Raw genomic sequence first — 27,574 nt, forward strand, 5'->3', positions numbered from 1 at the left:
CATTTGGAGCAGGTTGGAGATGGCTTCAAGGGTCACTTGGAGATGGCTTCTCAAGAGCTAACTGGACAAAACCCAAAACCTGATCCTTGTTGACCTGGCTAAGAGCAGAGGGCTGGACTGGATGACCTCCAGATGTCTTTCCAACATGCTCAGAGTCTGTAGTGACATATGTGTTTGTGTTTTGATGAATTTAGCTTCTCTCAGGTCAATTAAAACAAGAAAAAAAGCTCACTGGAGGATCGGTGGCCTGGTATGCAGGGCTCCTCTGTTCTTAGTGGCAGAGTCCTGCTGCATTGCAGGTTCTCCTCGTCTCCATAGGGAATACTGCTGCCCTTCTGAAGGTCTCCGTGGGGTCCACTTGCTGGGACTTTTCACTCATGCATGAAAGAGAAAGATAGAAAATGCCCAAGGAAGCCTGAATGCAAGGTAGTCTCTGTACAGGAGTCTTACATACTGCACACATCCCCTGCCCATCCCAAAACCTGCATATTCAATTCTTAGACTGTATGTAGTGTTTGGAGACCAAGTTGGCAGTGGGATGTTGGGATGTCCAACCCAAACCATTTCATTGTGTTGGAGTACCTTGACCAAGTCAGTCATTGGCAGTCTTTCTGCCCTCTTTTAATTAAGCAAGGGGAGCCTCTCATAGAATCATAGGATCTTCTGAGTTGGAAGGGATCATATGGATTGTCCTACACACAGCTCCGACTTGCAGGTCAGACCAGCGGGTTTTGCGCCTTGCAACAGGAAGTGAATCGAAGGGAGCAAACAGCCTTCTCATCCCCCTGAGAGGTACTTGGTTATGTTTTAAATGTGAGAGACCAAGCATGAATGCAGCAGAAGAAAAGAAGGTAATGATCATCTCTGTAATGTAAGAACTGAGCCAAGTATTTTTCTAGGTGGAGGATTTGGACTTCGAATTAATAGCGACCTCTTATTATATAGTCCCATGTAGAAGGATAACTAAGTGCATCTTATTTTTAATTCCAGGAAACAATGAGGGGGGGAAAGCTTTGGCTTTAAATTTGAGTCCAAAACGTAAGAAGTTAAGAAATACCCTTATTGAAGAATTTTTTTAAGCAAAGCTGACATTGTCTTCTGGGCAATGGGTGTGGATTAGTAGAATGGATGCAGTCTTGACTGAACTAGTGTTTATGTGGTTGGTATTATGGTAGAAAGCTAATACGCTTCTTTTGTTTTAACTGGATTTTTTCAACAGTGTGTTTTAAATACATATTGCATCTAGGAAAAACTACTAAATAATACATATCACTTCATGATAAATTACATGTTAATGTAGTTGTGGTTTCAAGATTTTGGTTTTTGTTTTTTTTCCCTTTTGAACAGGACACATTTTGTTCTCTAATCCCCATTTTACTAGAGGTATTAGAGCAGGTTGTGTGTACAGTAGATAACTTAATTTCAGGCTTTTTAGTTGCAAAAAAATACCCCCCAAAACCCCAAAAGGTTGCCCAAAATGCAGTAACATACTTTGTTCCTAAAGGAGTGTTTAAATCAGGTTTTAGCTGTCATCTTCAAATGTTCACATCTATAACAACTTCATTATTTTGCTGGAGCTGTGGGAAATACCAGTTTAAATTTTTCATGATGCCGCTACCCAACGTTGTCTCTTCGCAGTGCTGTGGCACATTACTAATACACTGCCTGCAAAATTGCAGCTGCAGTTCTGTGTGCTCTGATCCTGTGTGCAGCCACAATCCTGACATCCCTCGTACATCCATGTGTCATTATGTCATGGGAGCGCTGGGGCAATGAGCTTAAGTGAAGCCTCAAAGCACTCTGATGACCCAAAAGAAGAACTTTGCATTGAAAACCAGGCCTAAAGCTGGGTGGTCTAACTTGATTTAATTTGCCTGTTTCAAAGCTGGGATTTTTCCCAGGGTGTTTTTTGCTACTTGCTGGTAACTGTATCACCGTTGTTTTAAGTGTCTGTGAGCTTGGAAAATAGGAGGATGTGCCAGAGTCCTGAATGCGTATAAATGTCCCTTTGAGGTTGTGAGCCAGCACAGATAGCGATAGCAGCTAAGAATACCACACTACTACAGGCAGTTCAGCATACAAGGGATCCAGCCGTTCTGGAAGGGTGTGATGTATCGCTTGTAGCTGTCAGGTTTCTGCTCTTCCAGAATATTGTTTGGTTTTGAATCTCTAGGATACACCACAAAGTCCATACTGTTTTGTTTAGCTTTTTAAACACTCCAATTGTGGTACTGTTTTACAGGGTGTTCTCCTGAGAGATGCTCAGGACAGTGATGGAAGCTTTCAAGGGGTTAAAGTTCTTTCTTTTTTTCCCCTTAATTTTCTTTAAATAACAACCTCGACGTGGTAAGAGGAAAGTTGGGATGGCCAGGTTTAAGATTTGACACTTTGTTTGGGAATCTGAGTGCCTTTGAAGCATTCAGACTGGGAAAGAAGTAGCTTAAGGGCAGTGATACGAGAGCAAAACCTCTTGTCCTTGCAGGAAGTCCACATAAAGTGGCAGGGATCATTTAAATTATAAGACATCTTTGCAAATCTCTTCTGTTTATAGGAAACGTAGAGTAGGCTTGTGTTGGGTTGTGGTTTTTTCTTTTTCTTCCTGTATGGTGTTACTGAGTGAAAGCTGTTATTTCCTGGGTGTCATTGGTGCTTTTTTCCCTGCTCTGGTCATTTCAGAGCTGGGACTGATGGGCCCTTCTTCCTTAACGAGTTTTCTAAATTGATTTGATCGTGTATTTTGTCACTTTTGTAAAACTAATGTGGAAATGACAGGAAAATAAAAAAGTCCGACTGACACACCCGAGCACGAGGTATTAAAGTTGGTAGTACCAAGTATCATCATCAGCCATAATTGACAAATAATACCCCTCATAAATACTGCCAGGCTTTTCAATTAGTTTTCATCTCAAATTCGGGATGCAAAATGATGGCCTGTCAACTGACAATGGATGACAAAAATTAATAAATTGTCTTCTAAATAGTATGGACACTTAAGAAAAATTGGGCAGCCAATTTAGCACAGCATGAACCGGGGGGGAACCTTTTGTACTGTTGCCGTGCCACTAATGTTGTCTGGGTCTTTATTAATGGTGCTTGGCTGCTGCTGACAGTTTTGTTGCTACTGGCAACTTTCTTCATTAAAATTAAAGCCAGCGTCAAATCCCATTAGCTGCACTCTATATCCTTGCATTTTTATTTATATAATTCCCCCCCCCATCTTTACAAACACGTTCTTTATCTATAGATAAGTTGGAAAAGGTGGTTAAAAATTAGTCTTTCATCTTGTCCGTGACTGATGACTTAACTAAAGAACAGATTATATTTTGGGGAGGGGAAATGTCTCCATCACGTTATAACATTACCTAGTCTACAGCCAAGTTAACCGCACACAGAAATCCATAAATGATCTTTATAAATTACCTTTTGTGGAGAGAGTGTTCCTCCGTGTCGCCTGCGAGCGAGTTGGTGCTCGGATTCTCTCTCATAAAGCAGTAAAAGCCTCTGGAGGAGAGCGGCTCACTTGTACGGCATTCTGCTGTTGCCTGTTCCGCTAAAATATTAATGATGTTGGGTATGTGCTTAAAATTGAGTGATCAACATGTGTGAAAGACTGGTCATGTAGGGTAGAAGTGCTGCGTGTATCTTTACGTGGTTTTTTTGGGAGGAGTGAATTGCTTTGTTTCTAGAACTCTCTGTTGGTTTTCGGCTTTAGGAGGGTCCTAGATTGACTCCTTCAGAGGTGAGCCTTCATTCATAGCAACTGCCTGAAGGGAGCCTGTAGTGAGGTGGGGGCTGACCTCTTCTCCCTAGTGACAAGTGACAGGACAAGAGGAAATAGCCTCAAGTTTTGCCAGGGAAGGTTTAGGTTGGATGTTAGGAGAAATTTCTTCCCAGAGAGGGTTGTCAGGCCTTGGAAGGAGCTGCCCTGGTTGTTGGTGGAGCCACCATCTCTGGAAGGATTTAAAAGATGGATGGATGCTGTCCTTAGGGACATGGGTTAGTGTTGATTTTGGCAGGTTAGGTTGATGGTTGGACTTGATGACCTGAAAGGTCCCTTCCAACTAAGCCAGTTTTACGATTCTGTGGTTCATTTTGTGTTCCAGCTTTGAAGCAGCAGCATCATGACAGTGCAGGTAACCCAGGCTGAAGCATAAGGCAGCGCCAGTGGGTTTGGTGCAGAAAACCATCAGTTGGCTCCAGACGCTAATATCTTGTGAGGCACTATTTTCCTATCGCTGTAAATAGAGCAAGTGCTGTGCATGAAACACCATTAAAACGTAGGCTTAAATGGTTGTATTTAGGAATGATCTTATAGGGTAAGTGGAAAAACAATTAACAGTTTAAATGGTCTTTTAAACTGATGCACTCACAGCATTTTTTTGATTAAAATATGTGCTGTGTGGCTCAAATCTGAATTTCAGTTCATCTGAGATGTAGATTAAGTGACCCTATCCTTCTCAGGAATGGATACTTTATAGAAGGAAAATAAACTGGTGACATTGAATTAGCATCCATCTAATAACTCCAAGCTGTGCTTTGGCTTTTCTGATAAATCTTGGGTTTTTAAAAAAAAAAAAAAAATCAAAGGTGTCAGTAGTTAATTGTTGACTGAAGCTTAATATCTGTTGAAGCAAATGAGCCGTGAAATACACTACATAGGAAGTATTGTGTCTGGAGTGATTTTAACATTAAAACAATATTACAGTTTTTAACTTGGTGACACAAGATGCAGAATCCTTTATTTTGAAATTGCACTGATTGATGCCTAACTTAGTAAGTGGGAGTAAGGAGAAGTCTATGCTGTGTATAAGGCAAAGCAGGCCCAGGCAAAACTAGTTTTGTTTTGTTTTTTCTCAGAACCATGTTTTTTTTGAAGCATGTTAAATAAAGTTTGGTTTGTCTCAGGTTAGTACTTCAGGAATCCTAATAATAACCTTGTCAAAAGCAGTGATTTATCATTTCTCCAAATAGTTCTTTCACATGACTACTGACACAGGCAATGTGTCTCATATTTTGTTAACTGTAATTTCTATAACACCTATCGCGGTAAAAATTGATTGCACCTCTTAACGACAGCAGTAGCTTTGCCTTTTTATAGTAACAATGTAAGAACACGGTGTAATAAACCTGTATTTGGAAGTTGTCTTTAGATTGTACCCTTAAATCCTTGGGAATGTTCTCGGATAGGTTTTCATTGGGGTTTGGGGAGACATCATCCCTGTGGAGATACATCGGACTGGAAGAGTTGTCAAACATACAGCATAGAGCAGGCAATGAGGAGGCTTCAGAAATGTTCATTGCAGTGTGCTGAAGAGAGGTGCTGGTCTCCTTTGCTGAGGCTGCTGGTGCTGTGGGTTGCTGAGGAGGTTCCTTTCTTCTCTGCTAGGCATTGAGTTGGCTCTTGAGGAAAGGCAAAAATGCATTGGCCCTTGATCTCCCATCTTCTTCATTTGAATGCAAGAAAAAAAAAGACAATTGTGTATGTTCTGAAAAAAATTAGTTTAAAAAATTTCTCTGCTGCCCCTAGTAAATATTTAATCGTTTTTAATAAACTTTAATAAAGAAATGACAGTTATCTCAATGTCATTTCAGGTGTCAAGCACATGTCTCTTTATACAATTGCCTGTTTGTGTCCAGGCTTGTTGTACATTTATCTGAGTATTTTCCCCTTGTTTAAGATGAAATTGAGAGTGTGAGTTCTTCATTGCGTTCATTTAAATGTAAGCTACAGTTGGCAGTTCATCAAGCCCAGAATGGGCCGTGAACTTCAGAGTATATAGAATCACAGAATGTGTAAGGTTGGAAGCGACCTTTAAAGGCCACGTAGCCCCACCCCCAGCAGTGAGCAGGGACATGTTTACTAGATTGGGTTGCCCAGAGCTCCATCAAACCTGACTTTGAATGTTTCCAGGGATGGGGCCTCCCTCACCTCTCTGGGCAACCTGTGCCAGTGATCCACCCCCCTTGTATTGAAGAACTTTTTCCTAATACCCAACCTAAATCTCCCCATTTTTAGTTTAAAACCATTACCCCATGTACTACTGTTCCATGCCCTTGTGAACAGTTCTTCTCCAGCTAGTACATCTTGGGTGTCACAAGGTTGTGGCTTTTGTCTTCCTCACGTCCTCTTGGAACAGCATGGTGGCCACCACGTAACCAGCTTCGATGCCATCTTGGTGTGGAGTTAGGGGTAGGGGCTACATTTTTTCCTCTCTTCTCAAAACAAAATAAAACCACCCTGTGCCAGAGAGTCTAGAGGAAAACAGGGTGTATAGTTGTGTTACAACTTCGTAAAAATACCCTTCCCAAAGCAATCCTCACCGTAATGATCAGGTAATACAAGTGACAAGGTTGTGACTAAATGGGTTTTCCCATTTCCTGCAGCTCTTTAAAGAACACGAAATGTGATTTTGCTAACTTTAGGAAATAGGGCCTGGCTTAAACCCAGTTATGTCATGTTTGACTCAACCCTTTTCATGGGTAACCCCTTTTAGCCTGTTGATATACCTGCTCATGTGTCTGCTCTTTCTGACTCACCTTTTGGTAACTTGTACAACATGAATGTCTTAAATAAATGAAATATAAAGTGTTTCTGAGTGAATTTCTTGAGACAGATGTAGCACTCGTGATCCTTCTCCAAATGAAGCACAATTGCTGCCTCCTTGATTTTGAGATCTTTTTGGCAGTTGACATTCAAGAACGTTGACATGTCTTCCCTCCAAATCTGTCTGTAATGTACCACTTGGTGCTGGGCCAGCAAGAAGACACCCCTGGTGTGGAGAGACATCTCACTTGTGGAATCTGAGAATTACGGCCATGTTTTGTAACCTTTCAGTAAGGCTGAAGCAGCTCACTTGTCCAGAAGATGCTAATTCAGTACGTACAATTTCCTTCAGTGGGTAAGGCGAGCCAGAGGGTGAAGGAATATGTTCTCTTTAGGTTCCTTGTTCTTCTTTTTTTGCTGTATTAACAAAAAGATTCTAGTTGCCCAACCTGCCTTAACTGCATGTCTGAAAGATGTCTTCATAATGGTCATCCTCATTCCTATTCCTCCGAGTGAATTGGACATCTGAGATACATAAACAGTATGACAAGTCAGAGCATTCAGTTGTTGTTTCTGTGCGTGTATACATGCAAAGAGTGTGTGTGTGTGTATATATATTATTTTTTCCCCTTTTTCTTACTCGTAGGAGGTATTTGAGGAAGGAGAATGGGGTGGGTGGAAGCAAGAGTGAATGAGCATCATTGCAATGTTCAGTGCATCCAGGGAGGCTGGTCAAGAGAGCATCACTACCTATATGTAGCAAGGTCATTGATGCCAACGATCCTGTGACCGGAGGACAAGGTGTAAAAGTAGAGAAAAATGAGGCAGGAAATTCCGTTAACTGGAGTAACAAAGAAGGTACCCTGCTACTGTGGAAGAAAAAAAGATATTTCTTATCTTACCCCCTACAAAGGTTTAAGAACCAGTTCAGCAAAATTATTTTTTAATTCAGGATGCTCCCTTTGATTAACAAATAAAAAAAAGAAGAAATTTAAAATCCTGTTACGGTGCAGAGTTTCTGAGGGATGCTCACTGAGACCTTTTTGGTCCCAAAATTTCACAACATGAAGTGTGAATCCTTTCTGCACAATAATACTGAGCACAGTTTTTATATATATAAAAAAAAAGCCACTTATTTTATATTTTTTCCCCCTGCCAGTGTTCTTGGTTTTGTTATTCAGTAGATGCTGTATTAAATTGGATTTTGTGTCCATCATTATTAAAATGTGAAGTGTGTCGGTCACAAAGCATACATTTCGGGGCAGTTAGCTGAATAATTCTTTTCTTTATTATCCCAAATTACTGCTGAGCTCTGGAGAGGTGAGCAGTTTAGCCAATTATTGCCATTTGAGCTGGATTTGTGGGTGATTAGCTCCTGGTCGAATTCAGTCCTGGCAAGGGCTTTGAAGCCTTCGCTTGTGTGATTTTCACAGCGGTGAGGTAGGAATAGACGCGGCTAATGACAGGAAGGTCGCGTGGGTTATGTGACCTGTGAGGGGGGGGCTCGGGTTTAGCAAATAGGGCATCCACAATAACAAGTGTGTCACTAACCCCGCCGTGCATAATCGGAGTTTTATAGGATTGTTGGAGATGCTGACAGCTCAATTAAAGTGTAACCCTTTGTACCATATACCCTGGCAGAATGACAGAAATATTACCAACAAAAAAGGGAGGGGGCCACAAGGGAACTGGTTAAAGATCCAGTTTTCTTTTTCTTTCCCCCCCACACCCTCCCCCCTCCCCTCCTTCATCCCAGCCCGGCACAGAACTTGCTGCAAAAAGCATCCATTTGTGAAATAATAGGTTGTCCAGGGGAGGGGTATGGTGCCAAACATGGCTACAAAAAAAAAAAAAAAAGCTGCTCTTAAGTGGTCTTCCTGATGTTTCTATGGAAACACTGGAGTATCAGGATAGAAAGTTAAAATTGGGTTTTAAGCTTTTCATGGCTTTTCTCCCCTGAACCCCCTCCCCTTCCCCCCAAATCCTTACTTTATATAAAATATGATAAAGAGAATTTTCTAGGTTCAGGGAACGGAGCGCTGCTGTAACGAGAGCTGTATCGTCCACCTAGTAGTAGTCATGTCTGCGTGATGGTTCCTTCTTTTATATCACATGTGAGTGTGTGTGTTGTGTCCCCCCACAATGTTCAGTTTGTTTCTTATGGGAAATAAATGTTGTGTTACTTCTTTTTCATGCCTGACCCCGCAGCCGTTTTCTACTGCCGCGAATGTTTCCGCTCTCAGAGGCTTTTCCAAATTAACTGTGCCACGCAGTCGTGTTTGCTTGCGCCGGATCAGTTTCTCCAACATTGTTTCTTTTCCTTTTAATTTGAGTCCAGAGCAGCGGTATTTCACCGAGCTGATTGGCGTGGATGCTAACTTGGTTTGTGGCCAGCGTAGTTAGAGCGCGGCGCGTGAGGCTGGAGCTGCAGCGAGAGGTAAGAGTTCAAACGGAGCCGATCGCTGCCGGCTCCTCTGCCGCTGACTTAGACCCCTTGGCATCAGCCGTCTGGTTCCTCCGACACGAAGATAGATAATGATTTGCATCGCAGTGCATTTCACATTAGCACTGACGATGGTGTCAGGGAAACCACGACTGCCAATGCCAAGGGGTTAATAAACCAACTACTTGAGATTATTAAGGGCTGTGATTTTATATTTTTTGTTGTGTTTTCTTTTTTTTAACAGTACAGGGTAAGTGGAACAAACCTTGGAAGGCAACAGAGGCAGAAAGTACTGTGTGGCAGGAAAATGGTGGTGTGACTTGGTAGATGCTGTGCCTGCTTCACAAGCAGCAAACTGGGCTTAGGGCGAGAGGTGTGCCGTTCCTTTAGGGATGTAATAGCGTTTTGTAACACACTTGGATATTAAACTGTGTAGAAAGGACCTACTGGAGACTATGCAGAGGGCTATAGATGCAATAAAATTCTAATTTTAGAAATAATCATAAACTAGTGCTAATGAGAGTGCCCTTTTCACCAAGTTGCCAGTTAAAAGAGAGCTCGGGAAGTCTCTTCTTTTGCTCAGCATCTCTGTCCTTCAGCTGTGTGTAATCGCGTTGATGTGCCTGTGTTGGGGTCTGGAGAGTTCTGGCTGCTCTGCAAATGGGTGCAGATTTGGACTTGCAAGCCTCTGCTGGAGCGGTGCACTCATTGCTTCATCTTGCAGCAGGGTCTACAGCTTTCTGTGCAAATTCATCTTTGGGCACAAGGGTGACTGCTCGTGCGTGATCATCCTTTCACCTCTTAAGATTGTTGCTCATTAGGTGGGTGAGTGTGATGTGCTGGATGATGGTCTCCTGTTCTCTAGTCCCCAAATTGCAGTGCAGTTACCTTTTTGTGCTTGTGAGTAAGGTTAGTAGGTCCCCATGCTAAGCAAGAAAGTCCCATGGAATCCTTGGCCATGCCATATTGGAAATATCTGGCTTTCCTTTTACAGAACGGGAGCCTCAAGCTGGGGGGGTGTGTGAGGAAGTGTCCGTTAAAATTATTTGCAGCATCATGGAGGAACTTGTGCCTTGCCTATGGTTGGCAGGTAAGGTCAAAATCTGGAGGCTGAGTTGTTGGAACAGTCATTAAAAAGAAAAACACAGCAGCAGCAAACACAAAGTTTGTTCTTCCCGTTTACTGTGTCTTTAGTGTGAAGGTTTCCCACAGGAATTTGGTGTCAGTTATTCGTTGGAGGTGACAATCTTCATTGAACTGAACTGTTAGACTTGCTTAATCAGTATCAGGATTTATTATTACTGTTTTAGTAAATCTTTCTAATATTTTTTAGTAACTACTCACAGTGTAATTACCTGCTGCACTGAGTTATTGCCTTGTGTTTAGTGCATGTTAGAATTGGGTTCAAGATTCTGATGTCATTTCTTCGTAAAGCTGGTGTGTAACATAAATTTGAACAGTTATGCTGAATCTGTAGCAAATCTCTGGTACTGCTGTAGTGCCAGTTCTTAAGGAAGGTGTGTGGGATTTCTCCTCTGTGCCTGGCTGCAGTAAGAACATACGGGGTCTTGGGGGGGGAGGGGGGAGGGTCTGCATTGTTAGTGTTAGACACTGAAGTTGGAGAACCTGTGAGGTCTCTTGTTTTCACAAAATCACTAGGTTGGAAAAGACCTTTGAGATCATCAAGTCCAGCTGTACTTGTCCTCTAGTAAACCTTATACCTGAGCACATCATCTACCTGTCTCTTAAATACATCTAGGGTCGGTAACTCAACCCCCTCCCTGGGCAGCGTGTTTCAGTGCCCGATAACCCTTTTGGTGAAGAGCTTTTTCCTAATGTCTAATCTGAACCTGCCCTGGCACAGCTTGAGGCCATTCCCCCTTGTCCTGTCACCTTTGGCTTGGGTGAAGAGACCAACACCCACCTCTATACAACTTCCCTTCAGGTAATTGTAGGTGGTAATAAGGTGTCCCCTTATCCTCCTCAAGGATAAACACCCCGAGCTCCCTCAGCCACTCTTCATAAGGTTTGCTCTCCAGAGCCTTCACCAGCCTAGTTGCCCTTTTCTGGAAACACTCCAGCACCTCACTGTCTTTCTCATGGTGAGCGGCCCAGAACTGGACACAGCACTCAAGGTGTGGCCTCACCAATGCCAAATACAGAGGCACAATCCCTTCCCTGAACCTGCTGGCCACACTGTTTCTGATACAAGCCAAGATGCCATTGGCCTTCTTGGCCACCTGAGCACACTACTGGATCGTATTCAGCCTGCAGTCACCCAACACCCCCAGGTCCTTCTCCCCCAGGCAGCTGTCTAACCGCTCTTCCCCAAGCCTGTATCAGGGTTGTTATGTCCCAAGTGCAGGACTCTGGACTTGGCCTTGCTAGAACCTCATCCCGTTGATCCCAGCCCATCAATCCAGCCTGTCCAGGTCCCTTTGAAGAACCTCCCTACCCTCAAGCAGGTGGACACTTCCACCCAGTTTAGTGTCCTCCACAAAGTTACTGAGGGAGCATTTGATCTCTTCATCCAGGTCATTGATAAAGATATTGAACAGGACTGGATCCTAGACCAAGCCCTGGGGAACACCACTTGCGTTGCTTTAGAGGCACTCTGCTTTCTTGTAGCCTTTGTTTTTAAACTCCATGAGGTGGGGGCAGAGCGGGGGGGTTAGAGACTTTAGATTTAGGAGATCAAGAAAACATGTTAGTGTTGCATGGAAGGATTCCATTGGGCATCTGCAGCAGTTTGTTCACGAAAAGATACTCTGGTATCTGCTCAGATTGATCATTGAAGAAAGACCAGCGACGACCATAAGCTTTCTATAGTACACAAGTATTGTGTGCAGGCAAAATAGTTTGAGCTGGTTGTCCCACATGCTGGAGAAACAGACTTGTAACTAGAAACCTGTTGCAGTTTAATATTCTGGAAGCATAAAATGCCAATTACAAATTAATCTCTTTTTTGCTGTTAGGACAAGGTAGACTAGTCCCAGTGCTGCGGGCCAGACTAGCTAGACATGGCTGGTCGTGCAAGCCTGGAGGATTCACCAGCATTTGCTCACCGTGTTACAGGATTTTAAGAAAGCATATGTTTTATTGACCAGAATTTGTACATAACGGTTAGTTTGTGATCCCGACTATGAACCATTGCCTTTGAGTTACTTGAGGGAGGATGTTTCTGACAAGCGTGAGTGGGTTGGGTTGGGGTTTTTTTTCCCTTTTGTGAATGGGATGCAAATGATAGAGCTGTAGGAAATTCATAGCGCTGCTAGCTGCTAATCATAGTTATGGGAACTAAAGACCTGAGTGGAAAATTAAGAATTTATGCTGTTAATGATTAAGTGCCAGATTGCATATTTCATTCTGTCAAAACAGCATCAGAGTAACAGTATGGGGTTGGCTAAAAAATTAAGGAGGAGAAGGGAAAAAAAAGCCGGTGTGGTACTAGTACCTCAGTCACAGCAGTGGTGTAAGATTCTGAAAGAAAATAGAGATCCAAGTTCTGTGTTTTTCCCTTGCCAGAGGACTAGTCTTGGCCCTGCCAACTTCCAGAAGGCCCTGCTGTTTTTTGCCTGGCATGTGAAGTCGAATGTACCAAATCCTATTAAACAACCCCAAAAAATCTCAAATCAAGTGCTACGGGAGAGCAAATGCAAAAAAAAAAAAACCCTTGCATTTGCAGTTGTGATGATTTGGTATCATCCCATGTCTGAAACCCTTCATCTCTTGTGGCCCCTGGGAAGTCTGAAACACGTGGGGAAAGTGGTGCACAGCAGGGCATGGAGAGCATGTTATTCCCTGCATAGGGACTAGTTCTGTGAGCCAAGCAATGGCTGGAGACGTGTCTCTGATGGGTTTTGATGACGTTTATTTGTGGGAAGTGTCTTAAGCCTACCTGAACAATGAAGGCAGCTCACCTCCCAGCATCTTAAGTGCGCTGTTAAGCAACTTCAAGAGGTGACTCTTTTAGTACTGGTAATTTACTGCTTAAAACCTGAAATACTTCCATAAAATACATTCATAATTGCTTCACCATTTGTCTTCATTTGTTGTTTGAGCGAGCAACGTTTGTAGCTTACAGATGGGCATCTGGAGCAGTGAGATTTAGCCAGTCCCTGCGTATTCAGATGAACTGTGGATATTATGTGTAGCAGTACCTTGACCAGCGTCGGGTGGTTTGTTGCTTGTTTTTTTTTTTTACCTTAAGTCCAATCAATCCTACACTAGAGGCTTTTCATTAGCTGCCTCTGCTCTCGGTAATGATGGGGACGCAGAGCCTGATGGCAGTCTGTAACTTCTCCTGGTGCCCTGAAGCTCAACAACATAAGCTGATTGACTCAGTTAGGGCCCCAGTCTCTAACAGCAAATGCAATCAATAAATCTTTGTTGGTAAATAATTGCTATTGAACAGAGTTTTAATATAAATTTATGAGTGGTGTTTTATCACAGCTTGAGGCTACAGCAAGCCACTGAGTGATGGATTTCAGATAACACTTACATTCATTACATTAACTTTGTAAGTTATTTAAAGCTTGTACACTTAACATTGCTTTTGGCTTGCAATGACCTCCTGGGACTAGGCGTAGCATACACATTACTAATAAAGAGCTCGCGGTGCGTACAGACGGTTCCTCCGTTTGCTTTGTACGGTGACGCAGTTCCTCGAGCAAAACCCGTGAAGTGAAGTTCGTGCACTGTGTTCAAGTCTTTTCTTTTTTTTTTCTTTTTTTTTCCTTTTCCTGTGGCTCATTAAAAGTATGAGCTAGTGTGGTCTGGTAGGAGAAGAGTTCTTCCCTTACACGCGGAATTGCAGTTTTGGAGGGAAGGTGGTAAAAAAATTTAATTTGAAGTGTGAAATTCTGCCTGGTTTGTGAGCAGATTGGAGGTGTTAAATTCTCAGTGTTGGATCCTGGGGGGTTTGGGGCAGCTACGCTGAACTGCAGGGCTGAAATTGCAGATGGAAGATTGCAACAATGAAAGATTTCACATGAATTAGGAGAAATTATGTTAGCTGATTAATAATAATTCGAGGCAGCGATTATTTTGGGGTGGAGGAAGGAAAAGGAGTATTTTGAATTCCGCACTGAGTCTCTTGTCACAGAGCTTAAAGACTGTGATTTTCCCGACGTGCTGCATGTATGCAGGGACCTGTTTGGGGATGTGCCTAAGCTACCTCTAAATTGCCTTGGAGGTGCCAAAGGTCAGTGAGAACCTGTGTATCTTGTTTCCTAGACAGACTATCTGATGTGACTTAAATGTAGACATAATATGACTGAAGTGAAGGGCTTTTTCTTTTCTTTTTTTTTTTTTTTAAAGTAACATTTCTTACCCCATCTGTGCCATTTTATTTTTATTTTTTAAAGCTTAGTTAAAGTGCATTTATAAGTGATCTAAACTCCGATGCTAAGAGCATTTCTCCAGACCATTCTATATAATTACCACAGACAAAGTGGTGGTCTCTGGCCTTGGTGGGGGGAGCGGGGAGTGTCTTTTATATGAGCTTCTGTGCTTCATAACACTTTAAGTTAGCTCCTTGTATTCAGAGCAGCTTCCTTTGCAAATATTGGAAGATATTTATAATTCTCATTTAATACATAAAAGAAAAAAGCCCTATTCTTTTTGCCAAGGTAGTACCTAAAGGAAATGGATTGGGAGTCTGGTTTGCTAGTTAAGCACAAATAGCTAGCTGATACACATCTAATGCTGAGTATTACTTTTTACATGAAAGCACGGAATTTCCCTTCAAAAGCAAAGTAAACCCCATTTTTAATAATTTTCTTCATTTAGATCCGAAAATAGAATTTCACAATTCACACCTAGATAGCAGCAAAACCCCTGTGTAGTAAAATCATGAAAGTGTGGGGGTTTACTATTTATTGATTGTATAATTGCCATGAATTGAAATTACATAAGGAATTACATGTTTTCCGTATAGCAGAGGGACAGTTAAAGAAATATGAGATATATATATATATATTACTTTCTTCAAAACTTAAAAAAGAAGGTAAGAAGGGGGAAAAAAAAATCACCGTTGTGATCTTTACAACTTTTTTCCCCCCATTAAAAGGTCTGAAGAACAAACCACTGCAGGGAAACAGTAATTTTTGATCCCCGCGGCACGGCGATAACTAGACTTGGGTCCCCCTAAACACGAGTGAACGTGCTGCAGGTGAGGTATGAAAGACTGGAAAGGTGAAGCGTCAGATCACCTACTATAGACAAACATAGGAGTCAAAGGCAGAAATAAACTTTCATTTTTTAATAGAAGAAAACAACGTCTCTAACCACTGGGAGACGATAATTGGGATGTGCGACTCGCAGAAGCTTTTGTAAGAAAGTGCTTCAGAAAACCTGTTCTCTCTTGTAAAAGTTTGAGCTTGTAGCAAGAAACAGCACCAAAAAAACCCATTTAAAAAGGGCAAAAAAAGTTCTGGAGTTTATACCGCCGTGTAATTCTGTCATTGAGACACATACTTTTTGGTACTGTCCCATCCACAGATTGCTTTGAACCATGAAGGGTTGCTCTCTGAAGTTTTATTTTAAGTGTGTGACCTGAAATGGGTGGTCATGAGCGTGGTTTTTTTGCAGGGATCATCACTGATTGCTGAAGGAGAGAGTTGTTAGTCCTATGGGTTGTGGCGAGGGACTTCAGCTGAAAGTGGTAACATCTGGAGTGGAGGGAGGAAAAAAATTTGCCTGGCTTTGGAGGGCTTGGGCTCATGCAGAGCTGCGCCTCATGGCTTTGGGATTGGGTCTGTGGAGAGATGGAGCTTTATAAAGCTGGAGATTTGATGGGAAAACAGATAGCATGACTTGCTATTCAGGGTTTTAGCCTGCTTCAACGTTAACAACCCCAAGGGTTATAAGTTTCTTGGAAAAACTCATTTCTTGGAGATGAGAGACCTAAAGCTTGGTTTGTATTCCTGGTTATGATTTGATGACAGGAATAGACGTGTCTGCTTTTCCCTGAACTGGACCTGTCGAACTAGTGAGCACCCATGGTGGGTATGGTACGCAGTGTCTCTGCTGGGTCGTTTCACCTGGACTTTCAATGACCAAAGCACTCTGTGAAGTCGTTAGGAACTGCCTTTGAACTTGGTTTGGGAATGAAAATTTCCTAGGAAAATGTGTTGCTAAAGCATGGTTTGATTTACCAGCTTCAGCGTGCTGCAGCCTGTTGTATTTTGGGTTTCTAAGTGCCTTTGTACTTTTAAGCTGAGAACGGGTTAATATGTGGTAGTAGTCCTTGTCCGTTAAAAGCCGGTGATGACTTTTTATCTCAACTGTTGATTGTTAGCGTTCATCACTCATGTTTAGGTTGAGTACGGTTTGTGGGAAGGGTGAGTCACCTTGCCCACCTCCTCTCCTCTCCTCTCTGCTCACACCTCTTCCATTAAATTGTCCAGAATTTATGGGAAAAACTTTGCATTAGCCCTGTTCCCATATTGTTGCTCTTGCTGGAATTGGTTTCTCTTTGTCTGGAACAAAGAGCTGGAAGGATTTCCATTGTGGTACCCTTACTGTAAAGGGTACGAGAACATAAAGCATTTCATAGAATCCGGGGCTGGTTTGCGTTGGAAGGGACCTCAAAGCCCTGCACTTGGCCCTGCCCAGTGACAACCCACCAGTGACAACCACTAGTGATGATCCCTACCAGCCCAGGGCGCCCAAAGCCCCATCCAACCTGGCCTTGAACCCTGACAGGGATCTAGGGGCAGCCACAGCTTTTCTGGGCACCCTGTACCAGGGCCTCACCACCTTCTCCTTATATCTAATCTAAATCTCCCCTTCTTGATCTTAAATTTCTCCTCCTTCATCTTAAACCCATTGCCCCATGTCTTATCACTACAGACCCTGATAGAGAGTCCCTCTCCATCTTTCCTGTCACCCTGTTGGGTACTGGCTCTTCCCTCCCTTTGGAGAGGCTACCTGGACACCAGGGAATCCTCAGGGTCATGCAGTAGGATCACTCAACCTGGACTTCGCTTATTTTAGAGGACCAGAAATTGCACAGAGGGTGGTGCCTTGATGAACTAGGGGGGGGCATGTGTGTAACCTTACTCTGGGTCACATTAAAATGTGTTTTCCTGAGATGTGGAATTCAGTGAAAAAGGGTTTCCTCTACCCTTTGGACAAAGCCAGCACTGATACAGTCCTTTCTGTTTACATGACTTGTTTTAGGAAAGCCTCATTTGGAGCTTTTCCTCCTAAAAAAAAAGTGTGGAGGCTGCTGATGGAGAAAACATGGGAGGATCATGGGAGAAGCCCGAGAATGTATATGTAAAAATTGAGGCAACTGCATTTATCTCTTTCCATGTATTAAATAGTTGTGTTGGCCAGAGTGTTTAATTATTTTTTTTTCCTTTTTTTTTCCCCCCCTCTAACAGGGTATGCTGCTAAAGCGAAGTGGCAAGTCATTGAATAAGGAGTGGAAGAAGAAGTATGTGACGCTGTGTGACAACGGTGTGCTAACCTACCATCCTAGCTTACATGTAAGTACCCCATGCTTGGTGTTCGGCAGCATCAGGCTCTGATAAAGCAGTGTTTAGTGAGTTCGTCCTGATGTGCTTTGTCAAGCCCTTTTTGGTGGAGGAACTTCCTTGTCCTTCTTCATTCTCCTCCTCCTTAAAAAGTCACAATCTGAAGCAAAATTAGAATTGTAGAATTGTAGAATCATGACTGGGTTGGAAGAGATCCTTTAGATCATCGAGTCCAACCATAGCCAAACCCTGCCTAGTCCACCTCTAGGTCATGTCCTTAAGGACTTAATCCACATGCCTTTTAAATACCTCGAGGGATGATGACTCCACCACCTCCCTGGGCAGCCTATTCCAGTACCTGACCACCCTTCAGTAAAGAAATTCTTCTTGATATCTGACATAAATCTCCCCAGTGCAATTTCAAGCCATTCCCTCTCATCCTATCCCTTGTCACCTGAGAGAAGAAACCAACCCTGACATCTCTGCAACCGCCTTGCAGGTAGTGGTAGAGAGCAATAAGGTCTCCCCTCAGCCTCCTTTTCTCAAGATGAAAAAGCCCCAGTTCCCTTCACTGCTCCTCATAGGACTTGTGTTCGAGACCCTTCACCAGCTTTGTTGCCCTTCTCTGGATGTGCTCCAGCATCTCAACATCCTTCTTGTAGTGGAGGCCCCAAAACTGGTGTGGCCTCACCAGAGCTGAGTGTAATGGAACAATAACTTCCCTACTCCTGTTGGTCACCCTATTCCTGACACAGGCCAGGATGCTGTTGGCTGCCTTGGGTACCCCAGCATACTGCTGGCTCATGTTCAGCCAGCTGTCTACTATCACCTCCAGGTCCTTCTCCTCCAGGGAGCTCTCCAGCCACTCTGCCCCAAGCCTGTAGTGCTGCCTGGGGTTATTGTGACCTGGTAAAGTCGAGTCCCTTTGAATCCCCTGGAACTGGGGTTCCCATGCATCCCACAAGGCACCTGGGCACAGTTTAAGCCTTTATTTTGTGCTGATGCTTTTATGGACTTGTCAATCCCAGGATTCAAAAAAGCAGAAATGTTTTATAAGAAAAAGTTTTCCTAGATGTAGTAAAGAGCGAGGAAGGTTTCTGGTATTTGTCAATGTGCAGTGGTTATGGTTTATTCATAATTAATTTGGAGCAACCTCTTGGCATAGCTGTTAAAATACACGCCATAGAACTTTTTCATCTTAAGGCATCTCTCTTGGTCTCTCTGCCCAAGGATCCTGTCTGTTCCTCTCTGTGTGTAGCACAATCCCTGGGTGTTGGTTTGGGGGGTTGAAGGAAGGAACACAGTGATGTGATTCAGAACTATCCCACCCCATCTGCCACGGGCATGCCAGAGGGAGGAAGGGTGAGATTTGTTACAGCTCATTCCATCTCAGAGCAGTTCAAAAGACAGGGCCAATGTCCAGGTTCCAGATCTTAAAGCTCCCGGGGGATTCCCAGCTTCTTTGCTTGCTCTGCAGTACAGGCAGCAGTAGAACACAGGAACCATGGTGTGACCCTCACCAAGATCTTCAGAATCGCATCTGGCCTTACATTTTATCTTCATACCACATAGGAAAATTGGAAGGTGGACAGTTGTAATACTTGGGACCAGTTGTTTCGAAACCTGTTAGTGTTCTTCGCTTCTGGGGAATTTTTCATTAAGGAGTGAAAATCAAGGTTTCCACCAGATGTGTTTTAGGCTCTGGGGCTTACAGACCCTCATGCAGAACTAGAAGGACTCTCCTGCTGTAGCTGGGTGATGTTTGAGGAGCATGGCCACACTGATGCTGTGCTTGCACCAACTTGATGTTCGCTGTCTGCTGAATGATAGCGCTTTGGCTTGACATGAGATTTCAGTCTCCAATCCTGCTGTAGTAATGCTTTGCTGTAGTTTCTGATGTTATGTCTGTGCCTCTGAAAAGCCATTTAGTAGGTGAGATGGCAACCAGCTTCAGGGCATTACTGCTTTCCATCAGAAATCTTGTCCCTCAGCCCTTGTGTTCTGGAGCAAGGTTTTCAATGTTCCTTTTTGTGAAACTCCTCTTTGGCATTTCTTAGCACCTTTAAATTTAGGGAATCCTGCAGCAAAGTAGTCCAGATTATATATTGGTGTTGCATGCAGAACAGAAGTGCAGATACTGCATGCCTTTGAGGCAACCCCCACATGAGTTTCCTGTAGATTGTGTTGGCCAACTCTGGGTCATCAAGCAAGGAGGAGGCAAGCTGCCATTGTCTGCGCCCAAGTCCCTTCCTGGCTTTGTAGAAGTGCTCTATTGTTCCTGACAGTTGCTGTGCACGTGTTTAGTTTTTCATTGCCTCTTGCAGACAATAGCGTACTTTTTCTCTGTAGGCTTCCCTGGAGCTGCTTAGTCTCCCCCAGAGTGAGAATCCATAGAGATTAGAGGTAATTACTTTGAGATTAGAGGTAAATCCATTGGAGATTAGAGAGAATCCATTTAAAGAAGAAGTAATTACTAGCCTGTAATTGTTTCCCTCTATCCCCCACCGTGGCCCACCTCAACCCAAGAAAAAGGTACACAGCTCTGTATTTCCATTTGCTCAGACCGCTGTGTGGAGATCAGAGAGGTTTGCAAAAGCACTACTTTTCCCTTAGTGGTATGGGGTAGGTGCTGGAGAGGGATCGTGCTCATCTCCTAGCTGGCAAGAAGCTACTGGGGAAAATATGGTCCTTGTCTAGGGACTCCTTGAGATGCCTTTGCTGAACCCACTCTCAAGGAGCATCTAGGGTTCTGCTCATTTGCGTCAATATCATTTTGACGTTTGTATTACAAATGATTACAAATGATGCATTACAAATTAATGCCTTATTTCTACTGGCTTCAGCCTTCAGAGAGTCACCACACGACTTCGGCAGTGTGTTTCCATACTGTCAACAGAGTATTTATTGTCAATTAACTATTGTTAATATACCCCGCGGAGCATTCGTCATCCATCAGGCGACAGTATGTGAGTAGCATCTTCTCTGCCCTCCGCAGACCACAGTGGGTGGATGAGGCAGGACCAGATCCTTAGAGCAGTAGCACTCCCAGTACTGTTTGTAGCCAACCTTGTAGGTGGGAAAGGCAGAATTTCCTCTTGGGTATTGCCAAGTGAATGGGTTTTCCCTCAAACTGGTAATTTGGGGGTTTGTTTATCTAGAAATGCTATTTTTCACAGCAAATCAGAGAAACTAATGAATCTCTAATTCTTGTGCTTCCATTGCTGTTTGGGATAACTTCTCACATTATTGTGAAAAATTAGGACCTTGTTCCTACCAACCTTCCCGTTAAATAGCATTAAAGAAAAGAACTTTTGATAACCATCTGGAGTCAGCATAAAAAGCCTGGCTCCAGTCTGCCCTGTTAGTTTGATTTGGGTTGTCTCAGGTATGCAGGTCGCAGTGGTTATACAGAATTTTGCAGGTGTCATTCTGTGAAGCGAAAGGTGGGCTGGCCTCTAGTGGGAGCAGAAGTAGTAAATTTAGAAGATAATTTGGTCTTTCCAGAGTGGATTTTTTTGGAGTTAGAACTTAACACCTGCATTGGAAGCACCTATTATGATATTTAATGGCTTATAATGAGCGCTGTGTTAAATATGGCTTGAGATTTGGCCAGAAGTGAATCCGTTGTCTCAATCAGATGTGTTCGGCGGCAGCTCAGGCATGAAGGCGGTGTTTTGAGTAGAGAGAATGTGTCCACGTTGCAGAATGTCGGTGCTGTCATTCTTCTTGAAAGGATGGGCTACAAAACGAAAGGTTTTGGGGTGGGGAGTGAAAATCAAATTAGTACCTCTCTTACGGAGGAGGTGGCCCTGGAAGGGTCAGGCCTGTTTGGCAGGGCAGCATGTTGAAATGACTGCTGCATTGTGCCAGCTAAATGAGTAACTACTGATGCCACCAGGTTGACGTTTGACACAATAGCGAAATCCGTGTTCTTTCTTTTCAAGGAAGTGGGGGGAGAGAAAAATGGGGAAAGAAAAATATATGTACATAAGCACCCTACTGTTTTCTGACTTGGTCATGTCAGGTTTTTTCAAGAGCCTCAAACCTTCCCGTCCCTTGGGATGCTGAGGAGCAATGCCAATAGAAAATGGTGGGGATAATGAGAGAGAACTTTGACCTGCAGGCTTCAAAGTTCACCATAGCTACCTATTCATCTTAACGCTTCTGGAGTATAGCCGTTGAGTGGCTGACTAAAATCCTGGCCGACAAATTCAATGTCAACCTCCCCAAAGGGACCCGGGGGAATTTGTCTAGGCATCTCTTGGCTTTTAATGGCAGAATGCCATGTGCGAGGGCTTCCGAAATGTATTCAACAGAATACCCGCTGGGCAGTGTTACGTGCAGCTTCTTTATCTAAGTCTTACCCTGATGAATGGCTGATGATGTTTCACCACTGTCTGTCTGCCAGAGGGTTGTCGTCATGCCACAGGTCAGCAGATGACAAAGTTTTAGTGGTGGATGTCCATTTTCTGCTTTTTATCCCCCTCATCATCCTACCCCTCATTTATAAAAAGAAAAAAACTCAAAACATCTGAAAACAGCTTGGAGGGGGTGCTTTCCCCCCCCCTTAGTCTTTAATCTGTTCTAGATTTGATTTCACATAAAAGCATAGTGCTGTGGCATCTTACAGGGGAAGAACAACTTCTTCAAATACATGAGAAGGAAGGTCTGTTGCCCATCTATAGAACATGTATGCTATGTAAATCCTGTGTACCTACATAGCAAGGTGGAGTTTTGCTTGCTGAGGTTTGTATTGCAATAATGCTGCTCCTCAAGCTTGCTCCCATCTTCCCTCACCTGGATTGATAATCTACATTGAGGTGGGTAGGATTGTAGAGGCGACTTGGGGAGGTGGAACTTGTCGTTATCTCCTTGAGAAGCGTCTGGATTCATCTGGTCTGCTTGATTCATCTGAGAGCAGCCACAGTTTCAAAACTCTTTCTTATAAATAGTGTTGATGGGATGAGCAGCCTATGTGAGTTAGCTCAAAGGGAGCAGTAGCAGTGGTCTTCTATCCTCAGATAAAGTGAATGTATTTTAAAAAGACAACAAAACAAGTAAAAAAACCCAAATTTTGAACATGGTATGGAGTTGTATTCAACATTAGGCTAGACATTGCTCAAGAGCTTCACCAATATACTATGTGTCTTCTCGGAAGACGACAGACAACAGACCCATTTCATGGGCCTGTGAAATTCTTCGAGGCCTGGGCTGAGGGTCTGGCCTTTCAGTTGAGTTTTTCTTGCTTGGCCCTTTCCTCAAAGAAAAGCAGACTTGATGAGAAATAGGTGGCTATTGAAAAAACCTCTGTGGTGGTATCTAGAAGGGTTGTAGATCCGAGCGCTTTTCCCAGGTCCCATAATATGCAGCGTTTTTCTTAGAGCTGCAGTTGAAATTTTGGACTGTTATCACATCTTAGGATTTTCCTGAATGATTCAGAAATGGAAAGCATGCTTGCCAGTGAAGCCTTCTGTCTCTCCTCATCCTCATTTCTAAGAGGACATGGTGCCAGCGGGACTGCCTGGGGTCTTTGTGCGTGTCCGGCGGCAGTGGAGCCAGGCGTTGCTATAGCCAAGGCAGCCGCACTCGCTTTGGTGGTTACGAATAACCACCTACAGACATCGTTTCAGTTCAGCTTTATTTTCAGGGCTGCGTTACCCCAGGCTGTTTAATAGCTCCGACGTGTGTTGTTTGTGCTGCTTTAATAGAAATATTTATATTCTTCTATATTTCGAAAATACCATCGTGTGTATGCTTTTCTTTCTATTATTTTTTTCCCCACTGTTTTTGCTTCAAAGGAATGTAAAGCTGGATATTGGCTGTCTCTGAGAGCCCTTGTAGCTGGCCTTTCCTGTGAAGAGCTAATCCTCAAATCAGGCTTTGGTAAATACGTATTTGAACCAGTAAAAGGATCTGCTCACGTTGTTTTTGGCATAAGATGTAGCTCTGCCTCCTGAGAGAGTGGTGATCTAAGCAGATGCTACAGAGCAAAAAGGAGGATGTAGTTTGACTGGCGGTGAAGATAAATCTATCCGAAGCATGAGTAGGTTTTTTATTGGCATTATTCCATCCATTAATGCACCTAAAACGTTAGTTAAGTTAGAAAAACTGACTGGTAGGAACAGTTACAAAATACATTCATAGTAATTACTTCAGATGATGAGTCGGCACTGTGGTTTGTTTCCACTTACCACAACTACCACTCTTTCTGGAAGCCTTTTTGGCAAAGCCACGTCCAGAAGAACATTCTCCTTTCTAACATTTATGACTGACATTTCCCAGAGCTTACCTTTCTTAATTCTAGCATGTCTCGCTGCGAATTTACATTGCTTTTAGGGATAGCTAGAGTACAACCGGCCTTTATGGAAAAAAATAAGTGTTAATCCCACTGATGTAACACAGGGAGGGTTGGTAAAGATACCAAGAGTAGACCATATAACCTGTGACGTTTTAAAAGCAGAAGAGGCTCTTATGAAGTGGTACAGCTGGAGAAATCACTCACTTTATAGTTTCCTGGAAAACTTCTTTATTCTCTTAAGGATGTAGTGGAGATCAGGGTTGGAGAAAAGCTTAAATATGGATGGGTAAAATAGAAGCTAAGATGTGTTTGCAGTCCTTAAGTGAAACTCTCATTTGGGATAGGCAAATCGTCACAGCAAATTATTTTACACACACACCCCACCACCACTCCCATCCCCAGCTTTGTGTTTTTTCAAACTAGAAATATTCTTGCCTGAAAGTGCCATTGCACCTGCTCCGCTCAGTGGAAAAATCAGATTGTTGTTCCTGTCAGTCAGCGAGCCGCCCCGTTTAACACCCCTCAAATACGTAATCCCACTTGATGGGGGAAGGAGAGAAAAACTGATTATTCACAGTAACTTCTTACAATCGCTTCCATGGCTCCTTACGGATGCTCACAGGTCAGCAAATGCACAAACAAGGCGAGCGTGAAGCAGTTTTAGTTTCAGGTCCGTTCATTTCCGGGGAGGGGGGAGTTGTGGGGGGGGTGGGCACGTCAAGATTTATCACGTCATTAGTGTAGGATATTGTAGCAAACACAATAGCGCTGTTGCAGGGCTCTGCAAACTTGCAGTACATAGTGAGGAGCAGCAAACATACGTTTTGCCATCGTTGTCTACTCCCTCTAACAAAAGGCAAGGAAAAAATTTTTGGTGTGGGGATGAGTAGCAATTGAAATGGCAACAGCCAAGCTATTAATTAATCACGGGGCTTTATAAAATTAGAGTTTCCCGTCCAGCAGAGCTAACTGCTGTGGATATAAATGCTTCATAAATTACTCAGGATGGTAAAACTCTGATTTGTCTTTCACAGCGGTTCTTACTGCAGAGTCTTGAATGAGAAGTGAAGCGCCAAAGGAAGAATTTTGTCAACATTTTATGAAATTGAGTGACCCGTTTAAGAAAAAAACCCAAACCGATGTTCTGTCAATCCTTTTTTTGTCTTGAAGGTGTTGCCTTAACTTCCTCCCCTGTCCCTGCAACACTGACAGAACTGGTTAACTCCACAGTATAGATATAGCCAGTGCTCTTTATTACTGAAACATAATGCTCTTGATTCCTGAAGTGGCTGAAACGGATCTGAGGTGACCTCCTTTATGTCAGGACAGAGCACTGTAGGGTGATGGGCTTTTTCCAGAACATGTTTTCCTTATGATGATCTCCTCAGAAAATACCATTTCATTGCCTTTCTTAAGATTTATATTATGAAGCCAAATGGTCTCGTGCCTGTATTGATATGCGAGAGGAGAGGATGGCTAATTTAACGGCAACATTTGATGAATATATTCCACTGTGGCTCATAACCCGATGGTGGGTTTGTTGCCGAGGTCCTTCCCGGGAAGGGGAGGGAGGGAAGAGTTGGGAGACTTTTGTTTCTTCTTAGGTGTGCCTGTGGCCCCAAATGGAAACCAATCAAGGAGCGATTTATGTTCATTAAGTGCTTGTCAAAACTGAAAAATTTTCTAATCAACAGCAATCTAGCTGAGGCCCCTCAATGGCTGGGAGTGTCGCCTCCGCAGTATCGGCTATTTGCCTGTTACAACTCTAGGCTAGAAATCCGCTGATGATTACATTAGGCTAAGCTGCGAAGTAAATGAACCATGTCTTATTTAGGTGCAACTAGCTTCAGTGTAGTCCTGCCCCGCAGGGCACTTTATAGCGTTTTATGGCTTTAAAATTAGTGTTGCTTCCCATTTGCTGCAGGGTGCTGCATGTTATGCCTTTGAACTCAATAAGCAAAGGGAAGGGGGCCTTTTGTTTTTTTTTTCCACCTCCCCCTCCCCTTTTTTCTTCTTTTTGCAGTTTAGCAATTTTGTTTTGCATCTTTTCCAGACGGCGTTTTGCAATAAAAATGTCTGACTGCCACGTAGAGGCACAAAAGTCAAGGCTCCATCCATTTACCAGTCTGCTGGGGGTTTGGTCTGGTTTGGGGGGGAAGGGGATGGGGTTTTGTGTTTCGGAAGCAGTTGTTGCTGAGGGTGAACAATAGGTTTTGTGGGTCTGATAGGTCAGCTCACAAAATAGGAATTGTGGCTCAAAACATATGCCGCCCACAGCCTTTAAAATGTCATCCAGAGGTGCAACCAGAAACTTCCTTTTCCATAATAATTTCTATTTCACCTCAGATTGGGAAATGCTGTCTGTCTCGACCTCAGTAAGCAAAGCGTTAGGAGTGTTTTATCCGATTGAATGGTTTTTCCCAGAAGCTCAGTGTAAACCAAGGACAGATCTGGGAAGGTTCCTGCACCTGGACCAGTTCCTAGGGTTGGAAAAACAGTCAGCTTTTAATAACTAAAAGTGAGAAAAACGTGATGTTCTTACTCCTGCACCATTATAGACATGGAAAGGCACTGCTCTGGGAGAGTCTTTTATTTGATATGTCATGCATTGGGAGAGAGTGGGAAAGGTATGTGGTGGAAGAAACACAGGGGGAGACCCTAGGAAGGTGCAGATCCTGAGATGAGTGGTTTTGATGTGAGCTTTGAGCCCCCTTCACCTAGTACCATGATGTAAAAAATACAAATCTAGTAAAGGGTTTTCTCTCAGTGCAGCTGAGCCCAGCCACAAAATGCCACAGCTTGTCTTCTACAGCTTGATGCTTCGGTCTTCTTGGTGAGGTTTTTTGGCTGAGGAGACTAGGTGGCACCATTAGCCATGTCACTGCAATCCCAGGAGAGAGGTACAGTCCAAAGCAATTTCAATCCAAGTCTAACTTAGTCTTCTGCATTTTTGCGGTGGAAACTCGGCTCTCATTCTTCATGAGCTGCCACATGCTCTGTGGTCCCCTACTGAAGTGTTTTGAGATAACCATTATAGACTTGGACAATGCGAATTTTGAGTCCCATCTTCATAGAAGCAGCAGCCAGCACTTTCTTCTGCCTTTCCCTCAATCTGATCCAGATTACAGAATCGCAGACTGATTGGCATTGGAACAGACCTCTGGAGATCATCCAGTCCAACCCACCCTGCCAGAGCAGGAACCCCTTGAGCAGGCTGCACACGACAGCGTCCAGGATCACAGGGTTGGAATGGCTTCAGAGATGGAGACTCCCCAACCTTTCTGGGCAGCCTGGCCCAGGGCTCTGCCACCCTCCCAGGAAAGAAGTTCCTCCTCAGGGTTAGGCGGTACTTCTATAGTCCAGTTTGTGCCATCGCCTCTTGCCCTGTCCCTGAAAACCAACTGAACACAGACTGACCCATCTTCCTGACCCCACCCCTCAAGGACTTACCAACACTGATATGATTCCCCCTCCACTCAGTCTTCTCCAGGCTAAAAAATCCCAAGTCTCTCAGTCTCTCTTCATCAGAGAGATGTTCTAGTCCCCTCAGCGTCTCTGTTGTCCCCTCTTCAGTAGCTTCCTGTCCTTCCTGCCCCAGGGAGCCCAACACTGCACATGATATTCCTGATGAGGCCTCACCAGGGCAGGGTATGTCCTTCCTCTCCTGAGAAAGGGGCAACCAGGCAGCAGCACAAAGTGTGGCTGTGGAAAAAGAGAGGCTTACTTCTTGTCTTCCATCTTCCTGGCTGGGAGAAAGCAGACAGCTAACTGGAGCATCACATAGCCTGGGTTCAGCTTGTGGCCCT

General features: G+C 43.6%; 1 protein-coding gene across 2 annotated transcripts in view; it reads left to right on the forward strand.

Moving 5' to 3' along the window:
- The window catches only part of AGAP1 (ArfGAP with GTPase domain, ankyrin repeat and PH domain 1), a gene marked incomplete at its 5' end in the record, with an annotated part of 392,415 nt that overhangs the window by 225,677 nt on the left and 139,164 nt on the right, over positions 1-27,574 (forward strand). For both annotated transcript variants that reach the window (XM_084265229.1, XM_084265230.1), the window contains one exon: positions 17,378-17,482. In XM_084265229.1, coding sequence (XP_084121355.1) covers positions 17,378-17,482 — 105 coding nt within the window. The remainder of the gene's footprint in view (positions 1-17,377; positions 17,483-27,574) is intronic.

This window comes from Gallinula chloropus (assembly GCF_964237585.1).
Source record: "Gallinula chloropus genome assembly, chromosome: 5".
Lineage (NCBI taxonomy): Eukaryota > Metazoa > Chordata > Aves > Gruiformes > Rallidae > Gallinula > Gallinula chloropus.